Source organism: Pan troglodytes, chromosome 20 (assembly GCF_028858775.2).
Source record: "Pan troglodytes isolate AG18354 chromosome 20, NHGRI_mPanTro3-v2.0_pri, whole genome shotgun sequence".
NCBI classification, from domain to species: Eukaryota; Metazoa; Chordata; class Mammalia; order Primates; family Hominidae; genus Pan; species Pan troglodytes.
The window spans coordinates 53,588,081-53,607,133 of record NC_072418.2 but is presented as its reverse complement, the minus strand read 5'-3'; the positions used below and the strand labels follow the sequence as shown (position 1 = coordinate 53,607,133).

Here is a 19,053-nt window from a genome sequence, read left to right as displayed (position 1 = left end):
CTGGGGGTCAGCCAGGGTCAGCCGAGGGGGAGTGTCTGCGGGCCCCAGATCGCGAGGTGGGCTGTGCGGCGGGGCAGGGAGGAGGCGGCCGGGGTCTCCGCAGGGACGAGGTGGGGCGGCGTGGCTGGGTACCTGGAGGGGGAGGGGGCTTCGCAGCGCTGCCGCGCGTGGGGGAGGGGTCCGCCGGCCCTGGGTTAGAGGCTCGCTCGCCCACACCTCCTGGAACTCTCCTCCCACCACACACATTTAGTCTTCCCTTTCCCAACCCCCCAGCCCATCCCCACTCCCCCAAAGTCAGCAGTACCCTCCACTGCTTCCCATCTCCATGGCAACGGTGCAGGAACCGGGCCTGGTGTGGGGGGGAGGGACCAGACCAGACATTCTGGTTTCCGGTGCTGGGGTGGGAGTTGGGGGAGAACAGAAGGGAGGTGGACCCCATTTGGAAGGGGCTCCACCCTCATAAGGCCATCTCAAGGGAGAACAGCAAGGATCTAGAGATGATCCCCCACCTCAGTTCCCCAGACCCTCCTCTCACTTCTTGGCCTCCCTCCTAACACCCCCAGTCCTCAGAGTGGAGCCCCTAGTACCCAGCAAGCCAGCCCACCCACCCTGCAGTCCTAGAAAAGAGCTACAGGTCATCTGCAGCCACCCACATCTACCCGGGCCACCACACCACTGTCACCTAGACAGCACTCCCCAGGCCGACCTCCCCACCTACCCGCACACCCTCTCAAGATGCCCCAGTCTCCAAAAGCCACCTCTTGTGGTTCCCTTGGGTTCACCCTAGGCCAAATGCTCTGCCCATGACACCCCCATCTCAGTGCCCCTTGCTCCCCTGGGACGGCAGATTCCCCAGCACTACTCGGCATGCCACGCGTTGTCAGCCACACTTGAGTGAAGTCACCAGCTCCACCCGCTCCAGGCTCACCACACCTCCCTCTCCCCCTTACTACATCTCAGTGTCAGCCTCAGCTTCTCCCCAACCCCACCCCCCGGCCCTGGGATGAGGGGCCAGGCTGGGGCCAGGAGGGCAGGATGCCTGTCAGTTTGTCCACCTGTCTGTCCTTAGCTAATTTTAGCTGCATTTTCTGTGGCCTGGCAAAGTGGGCCAGTAGCTCCCGCGGTGATTCTGCGGTTTCTGGGACACGGCCACGCTGGGTCACCAGCAAAGTGGGGCGCAGGGGGCGGGCTGCAAGCGGGGCCAAGGGCAGGGAAGGAGACACATGCCAGAAGCATGTCAGGGACAGGGGTGTGTGCGTGCCAGCGTGGGAGGAGGCGGCAGGGGAGGCCGTGCAGGCCGAGGGTGTGTCCGGCCTCCTTCCTGCCTATCTTGGGCAGTGGGGGTAGGCTGCCCTTGACCGCTTGACCACTGAATAGCGCCTGCGGCCTCTGAGGGGTCCCGGGCTCCTAGTCTGATGGCCGCCCTTGGCCCCTGCAGCCGCCTGTGATGCTGCCGTCCCCCGTCGCCCCGTGGCCCCACGATGACCCACAGCCCCGCGACAAGCGAGGACGAGGAACGCCACAGTGCCAGCGAGTGTCCGGAGGGGGGCTCAGAGTCCGACAGCTCCCCAGACGGGCCAGGTCGAGGCCCCCGGGGGACCCGGGGCCAGGGCAGTGGGGCACCTGGTAGCCTGGCCTCTGTTAGAGGCCTCCAGGGTCGCTCAATGTCCGTCCCAGACGACGCCCACTTCAGCATGATGGTCTTCAGGATTGGCATCCCGGACCTGCACCAGACAGTGAGTACCTGCCCACTGGCCAGCGGCAGGAGAGGGACAGGGCCCCAACCGACATGGGGAGTCCACTGGTGCTGGGTATCCTCCCAGGAATCACCCCCACACTCAGCTCCTGGCTCACTTCCCAACCCACCTCAGGCTCTTCTCTGGCCCCTGGCCCACCCTAGCCCCTATCTCTTCCCCAACCAGAAATGCCTACGCTTCAACCCCGATGCCACCATCTGGACGGCCAAGCAGCAGGTGCTCTGTGCCCTGAGCGAGAGCCTGCAGGATGTGCTCAACTATGGCCTGTTCCAACCGGCCACCTCAGGCCGCGATGCCAACTTCCTGGAGGAGGAGAGGCTGCTGCGGGAGTACCCCCAGTCCTTTGAGAAGGGGGTCCCCTACCTGGAGGTGAAGCTTCCCCAACTCCTTCACTGATAAGAGAAGGCATGCCCTAAAACACATCTGCCCCCCACCCACTTTTTAACACACTCGAAACCTTAACGAGGGGGCACCCAGTGTGCGAGTCCAGACCTTCTAAGCATCACAGGGAAGTCAGAGAGTCCTGAGTTCAAATTACCATCTGTTCTGCTTCTGACCAGCTAAGTGGCCTTGGCCAAGTCACTTTCCTGCCCCAAGCTTCTCCTCGCCCATCAAATTGGGGGAGGATTCCCAATTACAGTAGGCACTCTAGAACATTCCCTGTGGGGTCCAGACTCCTCCTCCTTCAAGGCAGGGGTTGCAGTGCACATATACCATAATACCCAGCACTGTCGGAAAAGCCACTGCCACCCATCTACCGCCTAGACCAAGGTTCCAGGGCTGTTTTCACTCCCACCCTGAGCTACCCTGGGGAATTAGAAGGGGATCAGACCTTCCCCTACCCCAAGCCTTCTCCCCAGGCCCCTGATTCCAAGTCTCTGTGTCTCTCTCACTACCCTACCCTTGACCTCAGTTCCGATACAAGACCCGAGTTTACAAACAGACCAACCTGGATGAGAAGCAGCTGGCCAAGTTGCACACGAAGGTGAGAAAACCCTGCTGGCATCTATCCCCTATAGCCCCCTACCACCGGAGCCCCCTGCCCAACCACTTTCTCTCCCCACCTCTTCCCAACAGACCTCCACATTCCCCAAGCCAGCGATCCCTCTGGCCACTGCCCCCGCTTAACTTGGGATGCTGTACCACATTTGAGACAACCACAAATACCCCCCATTATCCCCATCACAACCCCTTCTTACTTTCCTCTTTTGCCCTTCATCCCTCTGCCTGGGCCCACATCATTCCCACCTGGCCTCCTTTGAGTCTCCCTTCTCTTCCCCTGCCTCCCCCCATATCCATCCAAGGCCTCTTTACTTCCCCACCTTGGCCTAGGACCCTGACACTGAAGGTCCTTCTGCCTAGAGTCTATTTCAAAGACAGCCTGCATTTCTCCCAACCTCATAGCCTGAATCTCTGCAAAATCCAACCATTACACCCCCCTTTCCAGCCATATCTGTCCTCCTGGTACCTTGCCCGCCAATCCTCAGCCCCTGTCTGTCCTGTGTCTCGATGGTGAGAGCTGGGAGGAAATCGGGAACTGCTTTGGTCAGAAATGAAGAACTCTTGATCCTTGAGAAGGAAAAACTCCCAGTCCCTCCTTGTCTACCCTCTCCCCACCACAGCATGCGTTGAACTCTTTCCTCCCCTAAATGTTCCATCCCTCCAGACTTTCACGGTCCACTTTGGGAACCACTGGCCAAGTGTGGCTCCTGAGTGCTTGCAGTGTGTTTGGTCCCAACTAAGACTCGCTGTGAGTGTGAAATACACACTGGGTTTCAAAGACTTAGTACCAAAAAAAAGTTAAATAACCTCATTAATAATTTTCATCTAAATTACCTGTTGAAACAGTAACAATTGTAGCTATATCAGTTAAATAACATATATCATTAACATGAATTTCAACACAACTAACACTTCACCCCCAACCACCCTGCTTTTTTTTTTTTTTTTTTTTTTTTTTTGAGACAGGGTCTTGCTCTGTCACCGGGGCTGCAGTGGTGCAATCATGGCTCACTGCAGCCTCAACCTTTCAGGGTTCAAAGGATCCTTCCAGCTCAGCCTCCCGAGTAGCTGGGACTACAGGCGTGTGCCACCACAACCTGGCTAGTTTTTTGCATTTTTTGTAGAGATAAGGGTCTCACTTTGTTGCTCAGGCTGGTCTCGAACCCCTGGGCCCAAGTGATCCTCCCGCCTCGGCCTCCCAAAGGGCTGGGTACTTTCTCTGTAAAGGAGGCTGCTAGAAGCTTTTCAATGGCGTATGTGACTCCACGTATATTTTCACTGGACGTCGCTGCTTGAGGACCCTGCTTCTCTGCCTTGCTCCTGACTGTCCTGTCTTCTCTCTCTTTGCCCATGGCTCAGACGGGGTTGAAGAAGTTCCTGGAGTATGTGCAGCTCGGGACATCTGACAAGGTGGCGCGGCTGCTGGACAAGGGGCTGGACCCCAATTACCATGACTCGGATTCGGGAGGTAGGGAGGGGTGCACATCAGGAGGACCTCAGGGCCAGGACAGAGCTAGGGAGCAGGGGTGCCATCTGCATTCACATCCATTCCTGACTGGTGTCTCCCAAACACATTGCTGTCCGAGGGGGAGGCCACGGGGCCAGAGGCTGTGGGGTGGAGAGCTATAGAGCCTGGAAAATGGGAAGGGATGGAGGGGAGGAGAAGGGGCTTCATGTGACCAGCTTTTCCCGCCCTTCAGAGACCCCCTTGACACTGGCGGCCCAGACCGAAGGCTCTGTAGAGGTGATTCGAACCCTGTGCCTGGGCGGGGCCCACATTGACTTCCGGGCCCGGGATGGCATGACCGCACTGCATAAGGCCGCATGCGCCCGACACTGCCTGGCACTCACGGTGAGGCTTCGGGGACCCCCCATCCCCGCCATGGGGCCCTCTCTCCTTTTCCCTTTGTTCTTTCTCAAACCTCAGTTCTTTGGTTTCAGTTAAAAATAGGCCCTCTCATGTCCCCAGTTCAAAGCCCCTTTCCATAGACTGAGACACAGCCCCTATTGTCACCCTTGTCAGGCCCCCCAGATGCACCCACCTGGGCTATAGCTGACATCACACAGACCCGGGCACGGCCTCCTCCCCTAAACACCCAGAACGTCTCCATCCCCTGTGGCCCAGCTTCATACCAAGTCTGCCTCTGTCTCCCCAAGGTGTAAACCCTTCTCATTCCTTAAAATACAAAGTGAGCTCCCTGCTATGCCCCCAGATACAGCCCCTCCACACACACCCTGAAAACAGCCCCCCAGCTACCCTTCCAAACCAGCACTGCACCAGCTCCCCTCCCTCCTCTCTCACATGCAAATACAGCCCCTTCCCCACGTACACAGCCTCAAATGCACTTTCCCAAATAGACAAACCCATACACCCACAAAATACATACACAGCGGCAGCTGCACAGTCTAATTTTAAAATACTCTTCTCCCCCTGCCCCCGCCAGGACACCTGATTGCTCTTCACACGAGGGTCAGGATGGGCTGCCCCCAAAGACAGCCATTGAGAAGCACCCCAGCGCACAGCTGCTCCAGCTAAACGGCCCCTCCCTTCTCTCCCTCAGATGCTTTCCTGAAGAGCCCCTAATGCAGTCAGATGCCAGCCACAAAGACCTGCAGTATACCCCTGGAGTTAACAGACCCTCTTCATGTATCTCCTGTGCACACTCACCCCCAAACCCACATCCTGCTCACACACGCCCCTCCCAGCCTCCAGACCTGCGCTATCCAAGCCAGTAGCCACTGGCCACCTGGGGCTGTTTAAATTTAAATTAATTAGAATGAAGTAAAATTAAAATTTCAGTTCCTCAGGCTCACTAGCCACGTTCAAGTGCTCAGGGGCCCACACGTGCCTGCCATATAGGGTGGTGCAGTTGCAGACCATCCCCACGATGGGGGAAACGTTCTGTTGGATGGCACTGCTACAGGCTGTCCTCACACAAGGTTGCTGCCAACACTTTCTCCTATTAATGTTCATTATTGCCAGCCTTCCACACCCAGAGCTGTCCTTCAAGTGGGGGCAGGAAGTGGCCTCCAACCCCAGTGAGGCCAGCCCGATCCTTGCCCTTACCCAAGCTTACCTGTCCCCTGGCTTCCTGCTGTGCCCCTTCTTTGAGATCCTGGACCTAATAACACCTCCCACTTGGTCAGAGACCCTCCAGCATCCAGACTCTGTCCTCTCATTTGTCCCCAACAACCCACCTGTAGGAAGTGGAATGGGTGGGTACTGTGGACCCTAATGTCTTTCAATGGCTCATCCAAGATCGCCCCCAGGGGAAAGGCTGGGTGGGATGTCAGAGTGCAAGTATCCTCTGGAGGCATCTACCCAAGTCCCACATTGTTCACACGGAATCAGAGTGGCCCCGGGAGGGAAAGGGCCAGGCTCAAGTTCGCACAAGGGCATCATGGCAGAACTGAGACTGTCATTGGCCACTGTAGGTCACCCAGGACGGTCCAGTCCCCCTGGCCCTTCAGAATGAGCTGGTTAATGTGTGACTGTCATCTGTGTTTTTCTACTGGGTTCTCTCTCCATTCCTAGGCGCTCCTGGACCTTGGGGGTTCCCCCAACTACAAGGACCGTCGGGGGCTGACCCCTCTGTTCCACACGGCCATGGTGGGTGGTGACCCCCGATGCTGCGAGCTGCTCCTGTTCAACAGGGCCCAGCTGGGCATAGCTGATGAGAACGGCTGGCAGGAAATCCACCAGGTGCTCCTGATTCAGGCCATGATGGGCTGGGGTGGGGGACCCAGTCCCTGAGGCATCCAAGGGGCTGGGGCTGGGAACCAGATGCCAGGGTCCTCACAGAGCATGGGGGTGAGAATAACGTGGTCCCCAAAGAGGAAATGGTGGGGGTGAAGACAGGAAGATCCTAAGGGGGCATAGGCTGGGGAACCTGATGCCTTGACCCCTGAGAGGGATGGGCTGTCCTCTTGACCCCCTTAAGGAGGCAGACCAGACGCCTGGGCCTTGGAATGACTGAACATTTGGATTTTGAGGCTGACAGCCTGGGTCCCAGAGCAGGAAGCGGGGCTAAAAGGTGACGGGGAGGTGGATGCGGTGAACGATAGGATGAGAAGGCCAGTGCACAGGTCACAGACAGACTCTTGGCCCAGAGGGAGAACAACCTGGGTCTGATCCATGCCCCTCGCTCTCTGTCCTGCCCAGGCCTGCCAGCGGGGTCACTCTCAGCACCTGGAGCATCTGCTTTTCTATGGGGCTGAGCCTGGAGCCCAGAACGCCTCGGGGAACACGGCTCTGCACATCTGCGCCCTCTACAACAAGGTCTGCCTAGCAGCGGCCACCCCAGGCCCCTCACATCCCCGATAGCCGCCTCCCCCAGGGCCAAGCTCAGACACTCCTCTTGACTGCATCTCTGCACCCTCCACTTCTTCACTATTTCCACCCTTTCATCCAGTCATTCCTCCATTCATTCCTCCATCCATCCATCCATCCATCCATCCATCCAACAGATATTTACTGAGCTCCTTCTCTGTATCAGGCCTGGAGCTGGGTGCTGGGGACAAAGTGTTGAGCTCATGGCCTAGCAGAGGGCAGACAACATAGTTTGCTGCTACAATCCAGAGTGCTCAGAGCAAAGTCACAGGGAATCCAGATCCCTGCGGGAGCCCACATCTGGGACTGGGCTTGGGATGGAGTGGCTGGGGGTGAAGGTGGCTTCCTGGAGGAGGTGCCCCCAGTGTTAAGATGAGCAGGAGTAGAAAAGAGGAGAAAGGGGTGCTCCAGCGTGGGGGCACAGCCTGTGCAGAAAGCCAGAGGAAAGGGGGCTGTGGGTCCTCAGTTCCCCTGTGTCTGCATTCAGCCAGTGGTGTGTGCAGGTGCCACGTGGCGGCACGGCAGGGCACAGGGGAAAGGCCAACGTGCAGCCCCCGTGGCCCCTGAAGGGAATGACAGTGGGATGGGAGTTTTAGCAATTCAGGACCTTGGGGGTCCTGACAACCTGGGTCCCTGAGCAGGAAGGGAGTGCTGAAGGGAGATGGGAAGAACACCCCCACTTCTGGAGTTCCTAGGAGAGGAGAGGTACGGAGCAGGCAGGGGGGCTCGTGGCAGCTGGTTGGCAAGAGCCGGGTCTTTCAATGTCATGACCTCTGGTACTTTAGCCACCTGAGCTGCAGATGATCCTGGGCAGGTCAGCCCCATGGAAAGCCTCAATCTCCCCACCTGTTTCTTGATGCTTCCTGCCCTTGAAGGGCAGCTGGTGGGGGTACTTAGAGAGACAGGCGCTAGCATGACAGAGCTGGTCTGTCAGCCCCCTTCCTCCAGGAAGTCTTCCAAAACAGCCCTCAGCCCCCTCTGCCTCGGCAGAACTTGCAGTGCTGGGGATTTGGCAGGTGGCCACGTGCCGCCTCGTGGCAGCCAGCAGTATGCCTGGGGCCCAGGGAAGACTCAGTGTTTGTCAAACCGAACCAACATGGTGCCGGCACTTCTCTCCCCGCGTGCTCCTGTCTCCTGCTCTGCGACACAGGCCTCACAACCAATCCTCTGACTCCCAGGCCCTCGTGCAGCTGAGGGGGAAGAAGCCCCGGCCCCACAGGCAGATGGGGGTGGGGAGCAAACAAGTCCCTCCCCCTCTTTGAGGCTCCATCCTTCTTCCTGAAATGGGAATAACGCCAGCTCTTATTGACGAGGGTGAGCCATCGTGTATACTAAGTGCTCATCCCTGGAAGGCAGCCATCAGAATAATAATTGTCATTGTTACCATCACCAGTGTCAGTCAGGGTCCAGTAGAGAGACAGAAACTGTACCGTTCAGATAAACAGAGAAATTTTGGTATAGAGAATTAGACCAGGCACGGTGGCTCATGCCTGTAATCCCAACACTTTGGGAGGCCAAGGCGGGAGGATGGCTTGAGCCCAGGAGTTCAAGACCAGCCTGGGCAACGTGGGAAAACCTGGTCTCTATGAAAAAATACAAAAATTAGCTGGGCACAGTGGCGTGCACCTGAAGTCCCAGCTGCTCGGGCGGCTGAGGCAGAAGGATTGCTTGAGCCTGGGAGGTGGAGGCTGCAGTGAGCTATGATCACACCACTGCACTCCAGCCTGGGTGACAGAGTGAGACCCTGCCTTAAAAAAAAAAAATTAGAATTAGACAGCAGGCAGAGTTTTCTTAGTGGGACAGTTGCACAAGTCATTTTCCCCTCCTTGATCTCCTTTCTCAGCTGTGAAATGGGTCAATAATTAATATCCGCCATGCAGGCCGGGCGCGATGGCTCACGCCTGTAATCCCAGCACTTTGGGAGGCCGAGGCGGGTGGATCACTAGGTCAGGAGATTGAGACCATCCTGGCTAACACGCTGAAATCCCGTCTCTACTAAAAATACAAAAAAAAAGTTAGCCAGGCGTGGTGGCGGGCGCCTGTAGTCCCAGCTACTTGGGAGGCTGAGGCAGGAGAATGGCGTGAACCCAGGAGGCGGAGTTTGCAGTGAGCCAAGATCATGCCACTGCACTCCAGCCTGGGCGATAGAGCGAGACTCCGTCTCAAAAAAATAAATAAATAAATATCTACCATGCAAAAGGATCAAGTGGGTTAATAGGTTTGCTTGCCTTTGCCATGGGCTTAACAAACCGATGCATAACACATACGAACTTGATTCCTCCATTTCCCCCCTTGTCTTCCTCCCAGGCTTTAAGCTTTCCAAGAGCCAGGGCTGAGTCTGACAGTTTTTCCTCAGCCTCTGCCGCCTTGGCCTCCTGATATGCCCGTCTAGCATTTGGTGGTGAATGTCAGATCCGTGTCTAGGCTGTGAGCACCTCAAGGGTGGGGGTTGAGTCTGATTACTTGCTCTGTTCCAGGACCCCAGCAAACAGCAGGCCTAGTTCCATCTTTGTTGAGTGAGTGAATGAATGAATGAAAATGAGTGAATGAATGATGGGGTCAGCCCTCTTGGATTTCCACCAAGACTGTGCACAGTGCCTGGCTCAGAGCATTCAACAGGTGTTTGCTTGTTTCAACAGACTGAATGACTCAACCAATGAATGAATGACTCGAACAAATGAATTTTGACTGACTCAACCCCACATCCTCCATCCTCATCCTTTCCATGCACGTTCCTTGAGCACCTACTATGTGCACAGCACCAGGCCTTGGGGATGTGAGATGAATCAGACACAGCATCTAGCCTGGGGAGGGCGAGGGCGGGGTTGGGGGGGGTGGGAGTTCACAGTCTGGTGAGGAGGCAGACGTGTAAGCAAATCATGGCTACGGCATGAGATAAGTGCTAGGATGCCGTTAAATGCGAGTTTCTCTTGGTGCCCAGGGGAGGGAGCCATCAACTCTGACTTGCACACCTTCTCAGCTTTGTAAGAGTAGGATGCGGAGCAGGTGAGTTTAGGGGCTGTGCTCTGGCCCTGTGCCCCCAGTGTGGGGGTTGGGGCTGTGAAAACATGCAAAAAGCCAGGCGCAGTGCCTCACACCTGTAATCCCAGCAGTTTGGGAGGCTGAAGCAGGCGGATCACGAGGTCAGGAGTTCAAGACAAGTCTGGCCAAGATGGTGAAACCCTGTCTCTACTAAAAAGACAAAAATTAGCCGGGCATGGTGGCGGGAGCCTGTAATCCCAGCTACTTCGGAGGCTGAGGCAGAGAATTGCCTGAACTCAGGAAGTGGAGGTTGTAGTGAGCTGCGATCGCGCCATTGCACTCCAGCCTGGGTAACAGAGCGAGACTCCATCTCAAAAGAAAAGAAAAGAAAAGAAAAACACGCAAAAGTACACATGGCAGGAGTTAACAGTCTAGTTGGCCAGCAGCACGGGCATACACAGACTCACATGCGCACACACACTCCCAAACACACCCAGAACACACACTGGGCTAACTCTGCTGCCTGATGTGTGACTTTGGCAGTCAGAGTCGTCCATTCATAGGAGATAGGTGAACCATAGGATCAGAAGGCCAGGTGCACAGGAGGATTGCTTGAGCCCAAAAGGTGGAGGCTGCAGTGAGCCGAGATCGTGCCACTGCACTCCAGCCTGGCAACAGAGCGAGACTCTGTCTCAAAAAAAAAAAAAAAAAGAAGAAGAAGAAGGCCAGGTTGGAATCCTAACTGCTCCACTAACTGGTTGTGTGGCCCTGGGTGTAGCATCTGCCCTCTCTGAACCTGTCCTGTAACATAGGCCCATACAGACCCCTTGGTGGATTTGTCATGTGGAAGGGGTAAGATCAAGGAGGTGCTTGGGAAATGGCGGTTAAATTAGCATCAGAGGGTGCTGGGGTAGAGTTGAGCTGGAGGCCAAGTTGGGTTTGGCCAGGCCAAGATAAAAGGGAGAGGACACTCCTTCTACCGAACAGTCCCTGTGGGTCCGGCATTAAGCCAGGTGGTGGGTGCCACAGGCAAAATCATGCCCCTGTACAACTTATGATATAGAGAAGAGACACTACTGAGACAAATAACAGGAAATGGAATTTCAGGGAGACGGGGTTACGAAGAAAATGAGTTAACATTGGCTTAGAGTGCCTGGCACATACATCAGTGTGGTACTAAAAAATAAAGCAAAGGGTCGGGCATGGTGGCTCATGCCTGTTATCCCAGCACTTTGGGAAGCCAAGGCAGGCGGATCACCTGAGGTTGGGAGTTCGAGACCAGCCTGGACAACATGGGGAAACCCTGTCTCTACTAAAAATACAAAAATTAGCCAGACGTGGTGGTGGGTGCCTGTAATCTCAGCTACTCGGGAGGCTGAGGCAGGAGAATCGCTTGAACCTGGGAGGCGGAGGTTGCAGTGAGCCGAGATCGTGTCACTGCACTCCAGCCTGGGTGACAAGAGCGAAACTCCATCTCAAAAAAATTTTAAAAATAAATAAATAAATAAAAATAAAGCAAGGAAGAGGACAAGGGTTTTTTTTTTTAGACAGGATGGCCAGAGAAGACCTCTCTGAAGAGGTGGCATTTGTGCAAAAGCCTGAACGAAGTGAGGAAGCAAGCTATGCTGAGATCTAGCGGGAAAGGATTCCAAGCAGAGGGAGCAGCCGTGCAAAGGTCCTGGGGCATGAGTGTGCCGTCAGAGGAAGGAGGTGGCCAGTGTGGCTGCAGCCTGGGAGCAAGGGCAGGTGGTAGAAGATGAAGTTGGTGAGGGTCAGGGTGGGGAGTGGCAGGGCAGGCAGCTCAGGTTAGCTCAGCTAACCCTAACCCTCCTAGGCCGTGGCATGGACTTTGTGCTTAGCCCAAAAAGTGATGATGGGTGCCATGTGATTGACATTGGTGAGAAATTGATCTGAATGTAGAAGGCATCCCTGTCCCCACTGGCCCAGTCCTGCCCCCACCCTTTCCTCCACAATGTGTGTCCTCTTCCTTCTGGGCCTGGCAGAAAGTGTGATTAAGATAGAAGACTTTGGAGTCAGAGAGATCTGGGTTCGAATCCAAGGCTGATAATCACCAGCTGTGTGACCTTGAGCCCCCCCAACCCCCCCCTTTTTTTTTGAGACAGGGTCTCACTTTGTCACCCAGACTGGAGTGCAGTGGCATGAACAAGGATCTTTGCAGCCTCGACCTCTTGGGCTCAAGTGATCCTCTCACCTCAGCCCCACAAGTAGTTGGGACTACAGGCGTGTGCCACCAAGCCAGGCTAATTTTTTAAAATTTTCTCTACAGACGGGGTTTCGCCATGTTGCCCAGGCTGGTCTCAAACTCCTGGGCTCAAGTGATCCTCCCTCCTCGGCTTCCCAAAGTGCTGGGATTACAGGAGTGAGCCACCACCCCTGGCCCACCTTGGGCTCTTTTGAAAGCCTTAGTTTCCTCCTCTGTAAAATAGAGACAATTTCCATGTCCTGGAATTGTTGGGCAATTCAATGAGCTTCTGCCTCTAAAGTGCCAAGTGCCTGGCACGTAACATGGTAAGCCTCCGTAAGGTCTAGACCTGTGGTTCTCAACCGGGGAGCTTCTGTCTCCCAGGGGACACTTGGCAATGTCTAGAGACATTTTTGGTTGTCATGACTGGGGAGGGGAGTGCTACTGGCATCTAGTGGTAGAGACCGGGGATGCTACTCAACATCCCACAGGGCTCAGAACACCCTCCACAAACCAATGAATCACCAAAGGATTATCCGGCCCCAACATCCAGTGGAACATAGCATGAGCACATACCCTAAATGCCCTCAAATATCCTAGTGGCCATGTTAAAGAGAAGGGGAAAATAATTAGGTGACGTTTATTTTAACAACATATTTTACTTATAACCGTGTATCTAAAACATTATCATTTCAACATAGAATCAATACAGAAATTACTACTTTTTTTTTGAGACAGAGTCTCACTCTGTCACCCAGGCTGGAGTGCAGTGGCAGGATCTCGGCTCACTGCAACCTCCACCTCCTGGGTTCAAGTGATTCTCCCACCTCAGCCTCCTGAGTAGCTGGGATTACACGCACCCGCCACCACGCCTGGCTAATTTTTGTATTTTCTGAGAGAGACGGGGTTTCACCATGTTGGCCAGGCTGGGCTCAAATACCTGGCCTCAAGTGATCCACTCACCTCAGCCTTCCAAAGTGCTGGGATTACAGGTGTGTGTCACCACACCTGACATTTTTTTTTTTTCTGGGGGGGAGACAGGTCCCTGCTCTGTCACTCAGGCTTGATCTCAGCTCACTGCAGCCTCGAACTCCTGAGCTCAAGCGGTCCTCCCACCTCAGCCTCCCAAGTATTCGGGACTCCAGGCACCCACCACCTGCCTGGCTAATTTCTGGTTTTTTTTTTGTAGAGATGGGGGGCGTCTCACTATGTCACCCAGGCTGGTCTGGAACTCCTGCCTTGGCCTCCCACAGTCTTAGGATTACAGGCTTGAGCCACCACGCCTGGCTATAGACATTTAAATTCTTTCTTGTTTTCATATGGCATATCCTTGAAATCCAGTGTGTATTTCGCATGCATGGTGCATCTCCGTTTGGGCCGGCCACGTTTAAACTAAAGTGCTCCTGGTCCGTACCTGGCAGGTGGCTGCTGTCCTCAGTGGTGCGGGTTTAGGGTGGAGTATTTATTCCTGAGGCTCTTAGCACAGAACCTGCATCCACTCATGGTGATCTTAAATTTTTCTCTCTCTCTTTGTCCTGTGCCACTGGCCATTACCCGCAGGAGACCTGTGCCAGGATCCTCCTGTATCGAGGTGCCGACAAGGATGTGAAGAATAACAACGGACAGACCCCCTTCCAGGTCTGGGGCTGCAGGGGATGTGCTGGAGTTTCCAGGGCTAAGGAAAGGGTGACAGTGACACCCAGTGGATAAGGAAGGGGACAATGAGGAAAGCAAGGAGACAGGCCGTGGAGGGGGAGCTGGAAGAAGACAGAGGGCGGCATTGTCGGAGTGGAAGGTTTGGGTCGGGCCAGGGACCTCGCCACGTTCCCTGCCCTCTCTCTGCTGCCTGGGCCCCCCGGCCAACCTGCCTCTACCCCCTCCCTCCAGGTGGCAGTGATTGCTGGGAATTTTGAGCTGGGGGAGCTGATCCGAAACCACCGAGAACAGGATGTGGGTGAGTGACAGGGAGCTCGGACTGCACAGAGAACCTGGGGCGGTTGAGGTTTCATGATGGGATGGGGGAGTTGGGGGACCTGACTTGGGGGCCAGGATAGGATGGAGAAAACCCTAGAGGACCAAAAATGTCTGGATGGTGGTGGGGGAGCAATTCCAGGCCCCCCTCCCTTTCTCATCTCTGTCTTTCTCCCTCATGCCTCTCTCCCACCATCTCTTGCCCCCGCATGGCCCCCTGCTTGCCTTTTCTCCCCTAACATCTGCCCCCCGCCGCCACTGTGCCCTCTCAGTGCCCTTCCAGGAGTCCCCCAAGTACGCGGCCCGGCGACGGGGGCCCCCAGGCACAGGGCTGACGGTGCCCCCGGCGCTGCTGCGGGCCAACAGTGACACCAGCATGGCGCTGCCCGACTGGATGGTGTTCTCCGCCCCAGGGGCCGCGTCCTCTGGGGCCCCTGGCCCTACCTCAGGGTCCCAGGGCCAGTCGCAGCCCTCGGCCCCCACCACCAAGCTCAGCAGCGGGACCCTCCGAAGTGCCAGCAGCCCCCGGGGTGCCAGGGCCCGCTCTCCATCCCGAGGGAGGCACCCGGAGGACGCCAAGAGGCAGCCCCGAGGCCGGCCCAGGTAGGGGAGGCAGCCCTGGCTCCACAGTCCCCAGCCCCATCAAATCCCCTCTCCAGATCGGCGGCTTCCCCCGAGGCCAGCCCAGCTGCCTTCCTCTGTAGGCCCTCATCCAAGTCCCTAGTGTCACCTTGGGGTAAAGTAAGGCCTTGGGAGCTACTGTCCCGACTCCACCCCCGGTGCACCACATGTTAGCTGGATGTCTGCTCCAGGACAGGGGCCCCAGGCAGAGGGTACCCCAAAGAAACATGGGCCCCAGCCCCTGGGGAAAGACAGAATGACAGGGTGAGGTGGAGGGAAGCTGAACAGGAAGAGGATGGGGGGGTGGCAGGGACTTGAGGGGGACAGAGAGGTCACTCTGGAGGGAGGATGAGGAGGGGGCAGGGGACATTCCAGGGTCAGGAAGCCCACCTGGCTAGAGGAGGGTGAGAAGGAGGCGAAGGCCAGCCAGGCGTGTCCCGAGGAAGTGGGGGAGAGGCTGGCAACGGCGGGCAGAGGAGTTGGACCTGACCCAGGAGGAAGCTGGGAGTCGCGGAAGGCTCGTGAGCGGAGGGATGACACAGTCCCAGCTCAGCCTCAGGAAGCTGAATCAGGCGGTGCGCGCAGGACCGTGGGAGGGGGCAGAGCCGGAAGCCAGGAGGCAGGAGAGGGGGCTGGTTGGGGCAGCTGCGGGCAGGCAGAGGGAGCCCCCAAATGCCCTCTTCCCTGGAGGACGCCAGTGCTGGGAAACCCCCCCCCTCCCCCCTGATGCACCATCCTCTTCCCCCACCCAAGGACCCCTGTCCTCCCAGAGGTGTCCCCTCCCTCCACCCTCCCCTCCTCTCATGCCCTTTGTGTACGCAGCTCCAGCGGGACACCCCGGGAAGGGCCAGCCGGGGGCACGGGGGGCTCAGGGGGCCCCGGGGGCTCCCTGGGCAGCCGCGGGAGGCGGAGGAAGCTCTACTCAGCAGTACCCGGACGCTCCTTCATGGCTGTGAAGTCCTACCAGGCCCAAGCCGAGGGGGAGATCTCCCTGAGCAAGGGCGAGAAGATCAAAGGTACCCAGGGTGGAAGCAGGGCCTGGGCTGGGCTGGGCTGTGGGGGCGATCAGGGAAAATGTGGAGCAGAGAGCAGACCATTCTCGGGCACCTGGAGTATCTCATGCACTCTGGAGACCTCAGAGAGCCCCAGGACACCCCTTGAGGCTTGGAGGACCATAGAGTGTAGCTCAGATGACCCTGTCAGGAGGCAGTGAAGTGAGCCGTGTCCCACTGCGGGACACTGATGCCGTGTGCAGGGCATGGCTGGAACTTCTCACCAAATCGTCTCATTAGACTCCTGATGGCCCTTTCTGGGGAGGGAGGTCATGGGCCCCATTGCATGGCTGAAGGAACAGAGCCTCACACAGGTGAAGCCATTTGCCCAAGGTCCTCAGTCCAAGCCCACAGTCCTTCCTGCCACCTGGTGCAGAGCGTGAGGCCGAGCAGCCTTAACTTTGCCTCCTGCATCTGCCCAGGGGTCCTCAACTGAGAGACAGGCAGGGACCTACTTCTAGGGCCCCGATGAGCTGGCAGATATAAGATGTTTGGCCGTGGTGAGGGTTCCCAAAATGGTGGTGCTGTTATCAGGGTTCACCTCCCTTTGGTTTTTCCACCTTCATCTGGAAAGTGGAGCCAGTCTCCCCTGCTTATAGGCTTTGCAGGGCTGCTGACGTGTTCTTGGAAAGAAGGATGCTTTAGAGACTACCATGTGCCGCAGGTGTGGCGGTTAATAGGAGGCATTGGAACAATTCTTTGCCAGACTCTAGGCTGCCCAGGAGCTGAGTGGTATAGAGGTTGAGAGCCTGGCGGCCTGGGTTCAAATCCAGACCCCACCACTTCCTAGCAGGGTGACCTCAGCCAAGTGATTTCTCTGGGCCTCAGTTTCTTCATCTGTAAAATGGGACTTTCATGAGGATTGGAGGAGTCAGATCATGTCAAGTACTTAGACCAGTGTTTCCTACATAACAAGTGCCATATAAGAGCCATCATTTGGCCGGGCAAGGTGGCTCACACCTGTAATCCCAGCACTTTCGGAGGCCGAGGCGGGTGGATCACCTGAGATCAGGAGTTTGAGACCAGCCTGGTCAACATGGTGAATCCCCATCTCTACTAAAAATACAAAAAAAAAAAAAAATTAGCCAGGTGTGGTGGCACACACTTGTAATTCCAGCCACTTGAGAGGCCGAGGCAGGAGAATTGCTTGAACCCGGGAGGCGGAGGTTGCAGTGAGCCAAGATCACACCTGGCTGACAAGAGTGAAACTCCATCTCAAAAAAAAAAAAAAAAAAAAAAGCCATCATTTTCCTAAGTGGCCCCTACTTCAGGCACTTAGAGGAGAGAGACCTGGGCCCCTGAATAAGCAGGGAGGATCCTACCATAGAAGGTCAACTTGAGTGAGGCCTTGAAGGGTATTTGGGAGTCAGAACATCAGGTGGGCTGTGTAACTGCATGTGTTTCCTAGTCTCTCTTCCCATAGCCTGAGTTCCTGTAGGTGAGGTCATAAGTCACTGGTCTCTGGGTCTCTAGGGCTCAGTTTAATGACCCAGCACACAGGAGGCTTTAATGCACATATGTTGAGTGAATGAATGATCAAATTCAGGAGCTACTGTGGGGGCCAGGTGCAGCTCCTTCAGGGCCAGCTGCCTGGGATGTAGGCATGTGGGGTTGGGGGAGATGGGAGAAAAGAAAGGTGAGCTGAGGCCAGAGGTAAAGGACCTTCCGGGCAGGCAGAGGACCATGGGCAGTATCTTGCTGAGCTACAAGCTCAATGCTTCTATGCAGGGAGAGAACACACTGCCTTCTGTTTTTATATCCTCGTCTTCCATTAAGAGGGACTTAATTGCCTCGAAGCACGCCCACATCCACGATGTCACTGAGCTTCACACAGCCCGATGAGGGAGCTGACTCCTGCTACTCTCAGAATCAAAGCCCAGAGTCTTCACCTGGCCTCCAAGCTGCCTCTTTGCCCACCTTGTCAACCTCATCTCATGCGACTCTTCCTTTCACCCACAAGGTTCCAGGGACCTCATCCTACTCTCCAGTCCTCCAATGCCCCAAGCCCTCCAATTCTCCAATGCCCCAAGTCCTCCAATCTCCCAATGCCCTGAGCTCTCCAATCCTCCTATGCCCTGAGCTCTCCAATCCTCCAATGCCCCGAGCCCTCCAATCCTCCAATGCCCCGAGCCCTCCAATCCTCCAATGCCCCGAGTCCTCCAATCTCCCAATGCCCCGAGCCCTCCAATTCTCCAATGCCCCAAACCCTCTAATCCTCCAATGCCCCGAGTCCTCCAATCTCCCAATGCCCCGAGTCCTCCAATCCTCCAATGCCCCGAGTCCTCCAATCTCCCAATGCCCCAAGCCCTCCAATCTTCCAGTGCCCGAGCCTTCCAACCCTCCAATGCCCCGAGCCCTCCAATCCCCCAATGCCCCAATCCCTCCAATCCTCCAATGCCCCGAGCCCTCCAATCCTCCAATGCCCCGAGCCCTCCAATCCTCCAATGCCCCGAGCCCTCCAATCCTCCAATGCCCCGAGCCCTCCAATTCTCCAATGCCCCAAACCCTCTAATCCTCTAATGCCCCAATCCCTCCAATCCTCCAATGCCCCGAGCCCTCCAATCTCCCAATGCCCCAAGCCCTCCAATCTTCCAGTGCCCGAGCCTTCCAACCCTCCAATGCCCTGAGCCCTCCAATCCCCCAATGCCCCAATCCCTCCAATCCTCCAATGCCCCAAGCCTTCCAACCCTCCAATGCCCCGAGCCCTCCAATCCTCCAATGCCCCGAGCCCTCCAATCCTCCAATGCCCCGAGCCCTCCAATCCTCCAATGCCCCGAGCCCTCCAATCCTCCAATGCCCCGAGCCCTCCAATTCTCCAATGCCCCAAACCCTCTAATCCTCTAATGCCCCAATCCCTCCAATCTCCCAAAGCCCCCAGCCCTCCATTCCCCCAATGGCCCAAGCCATCCAATCCTCCAGTGCCCAAGCCTTCCAATTCCCCAGTGCCCCAACCCCTCCATTCCTCTAATGCCCCAAGCCTTCCAATCCCCCAATGCCCTGAGCCCTCCAATTCTCCAGTCCTCCGATATACCAACCCCTCCATTCCTCCAATGTCCCAAACTTTCTTGTACACCAAACTCTTCAAACATGCTGGTCCTTCTGCCTGGAACTCTTCCATGCTGTCTTTGCCTCCCC

The 19,053-nt window shown here is 56.3% G+C and overlaps 1 protein-coding gene across 4 annotated transcripts in view; it reads left to right on the top strand.

Annotated features, from left to right (window-relative positions):
* The window catches only part of SHANK1 (SH3 and multiple ankyrin repeat domains 1), a 60,875-nt gene that overhangs the window by 1,426 nt on the left and 40,396 nt on the right, over positions 1–19,053 (top strand). For all 4 annotated transcript variants that reach the window (XM_024351604.3, XM_024351605.3, XM_024351603.3 and 1 more), the window contains exons 2-12: positions 1,439–1,736; positions 1,923–2,126; positions 2,671–2,742; positions 4,119–4,227; positions 4,460–4,611; positions 6,295–6,462; positions 6,922–7,038; positions 13,835–13,912; positions 14,162–14,228; positions 14,518–14,848; positions 15,689–15,882. In XM_024351604.3, coding sequence (XP_024207372.2) covers positions 1,482–1,736; positions 1,923–2,126; positions 2,671–2,742; positions 4,119–4,227; positions 4,460–4,611; positions 6,295–6,462; positions 6,922–7,038; positions 13,835–13,912; positions 14,162–14,228; positions 14,518–14,848; positions 15,689–15,882 — 1,747 coding nt within the window. In that variant the 5' untranslated portion in view covers positions 1,439–1,481. The remainder of the gene's footprint in view (positions 1–1,438; positions 1,737–1,922; positions 2,127–2,670; positions 2,743–4,118; positions 4,228–4,459; positions 4,612–6,294; positions 6,463–6,921; positions 7,039–13,834; positions 13,913–14,161; positions 14,229–14,517; positions 14,849–15,688; positions 15,883–19,053) is intronic.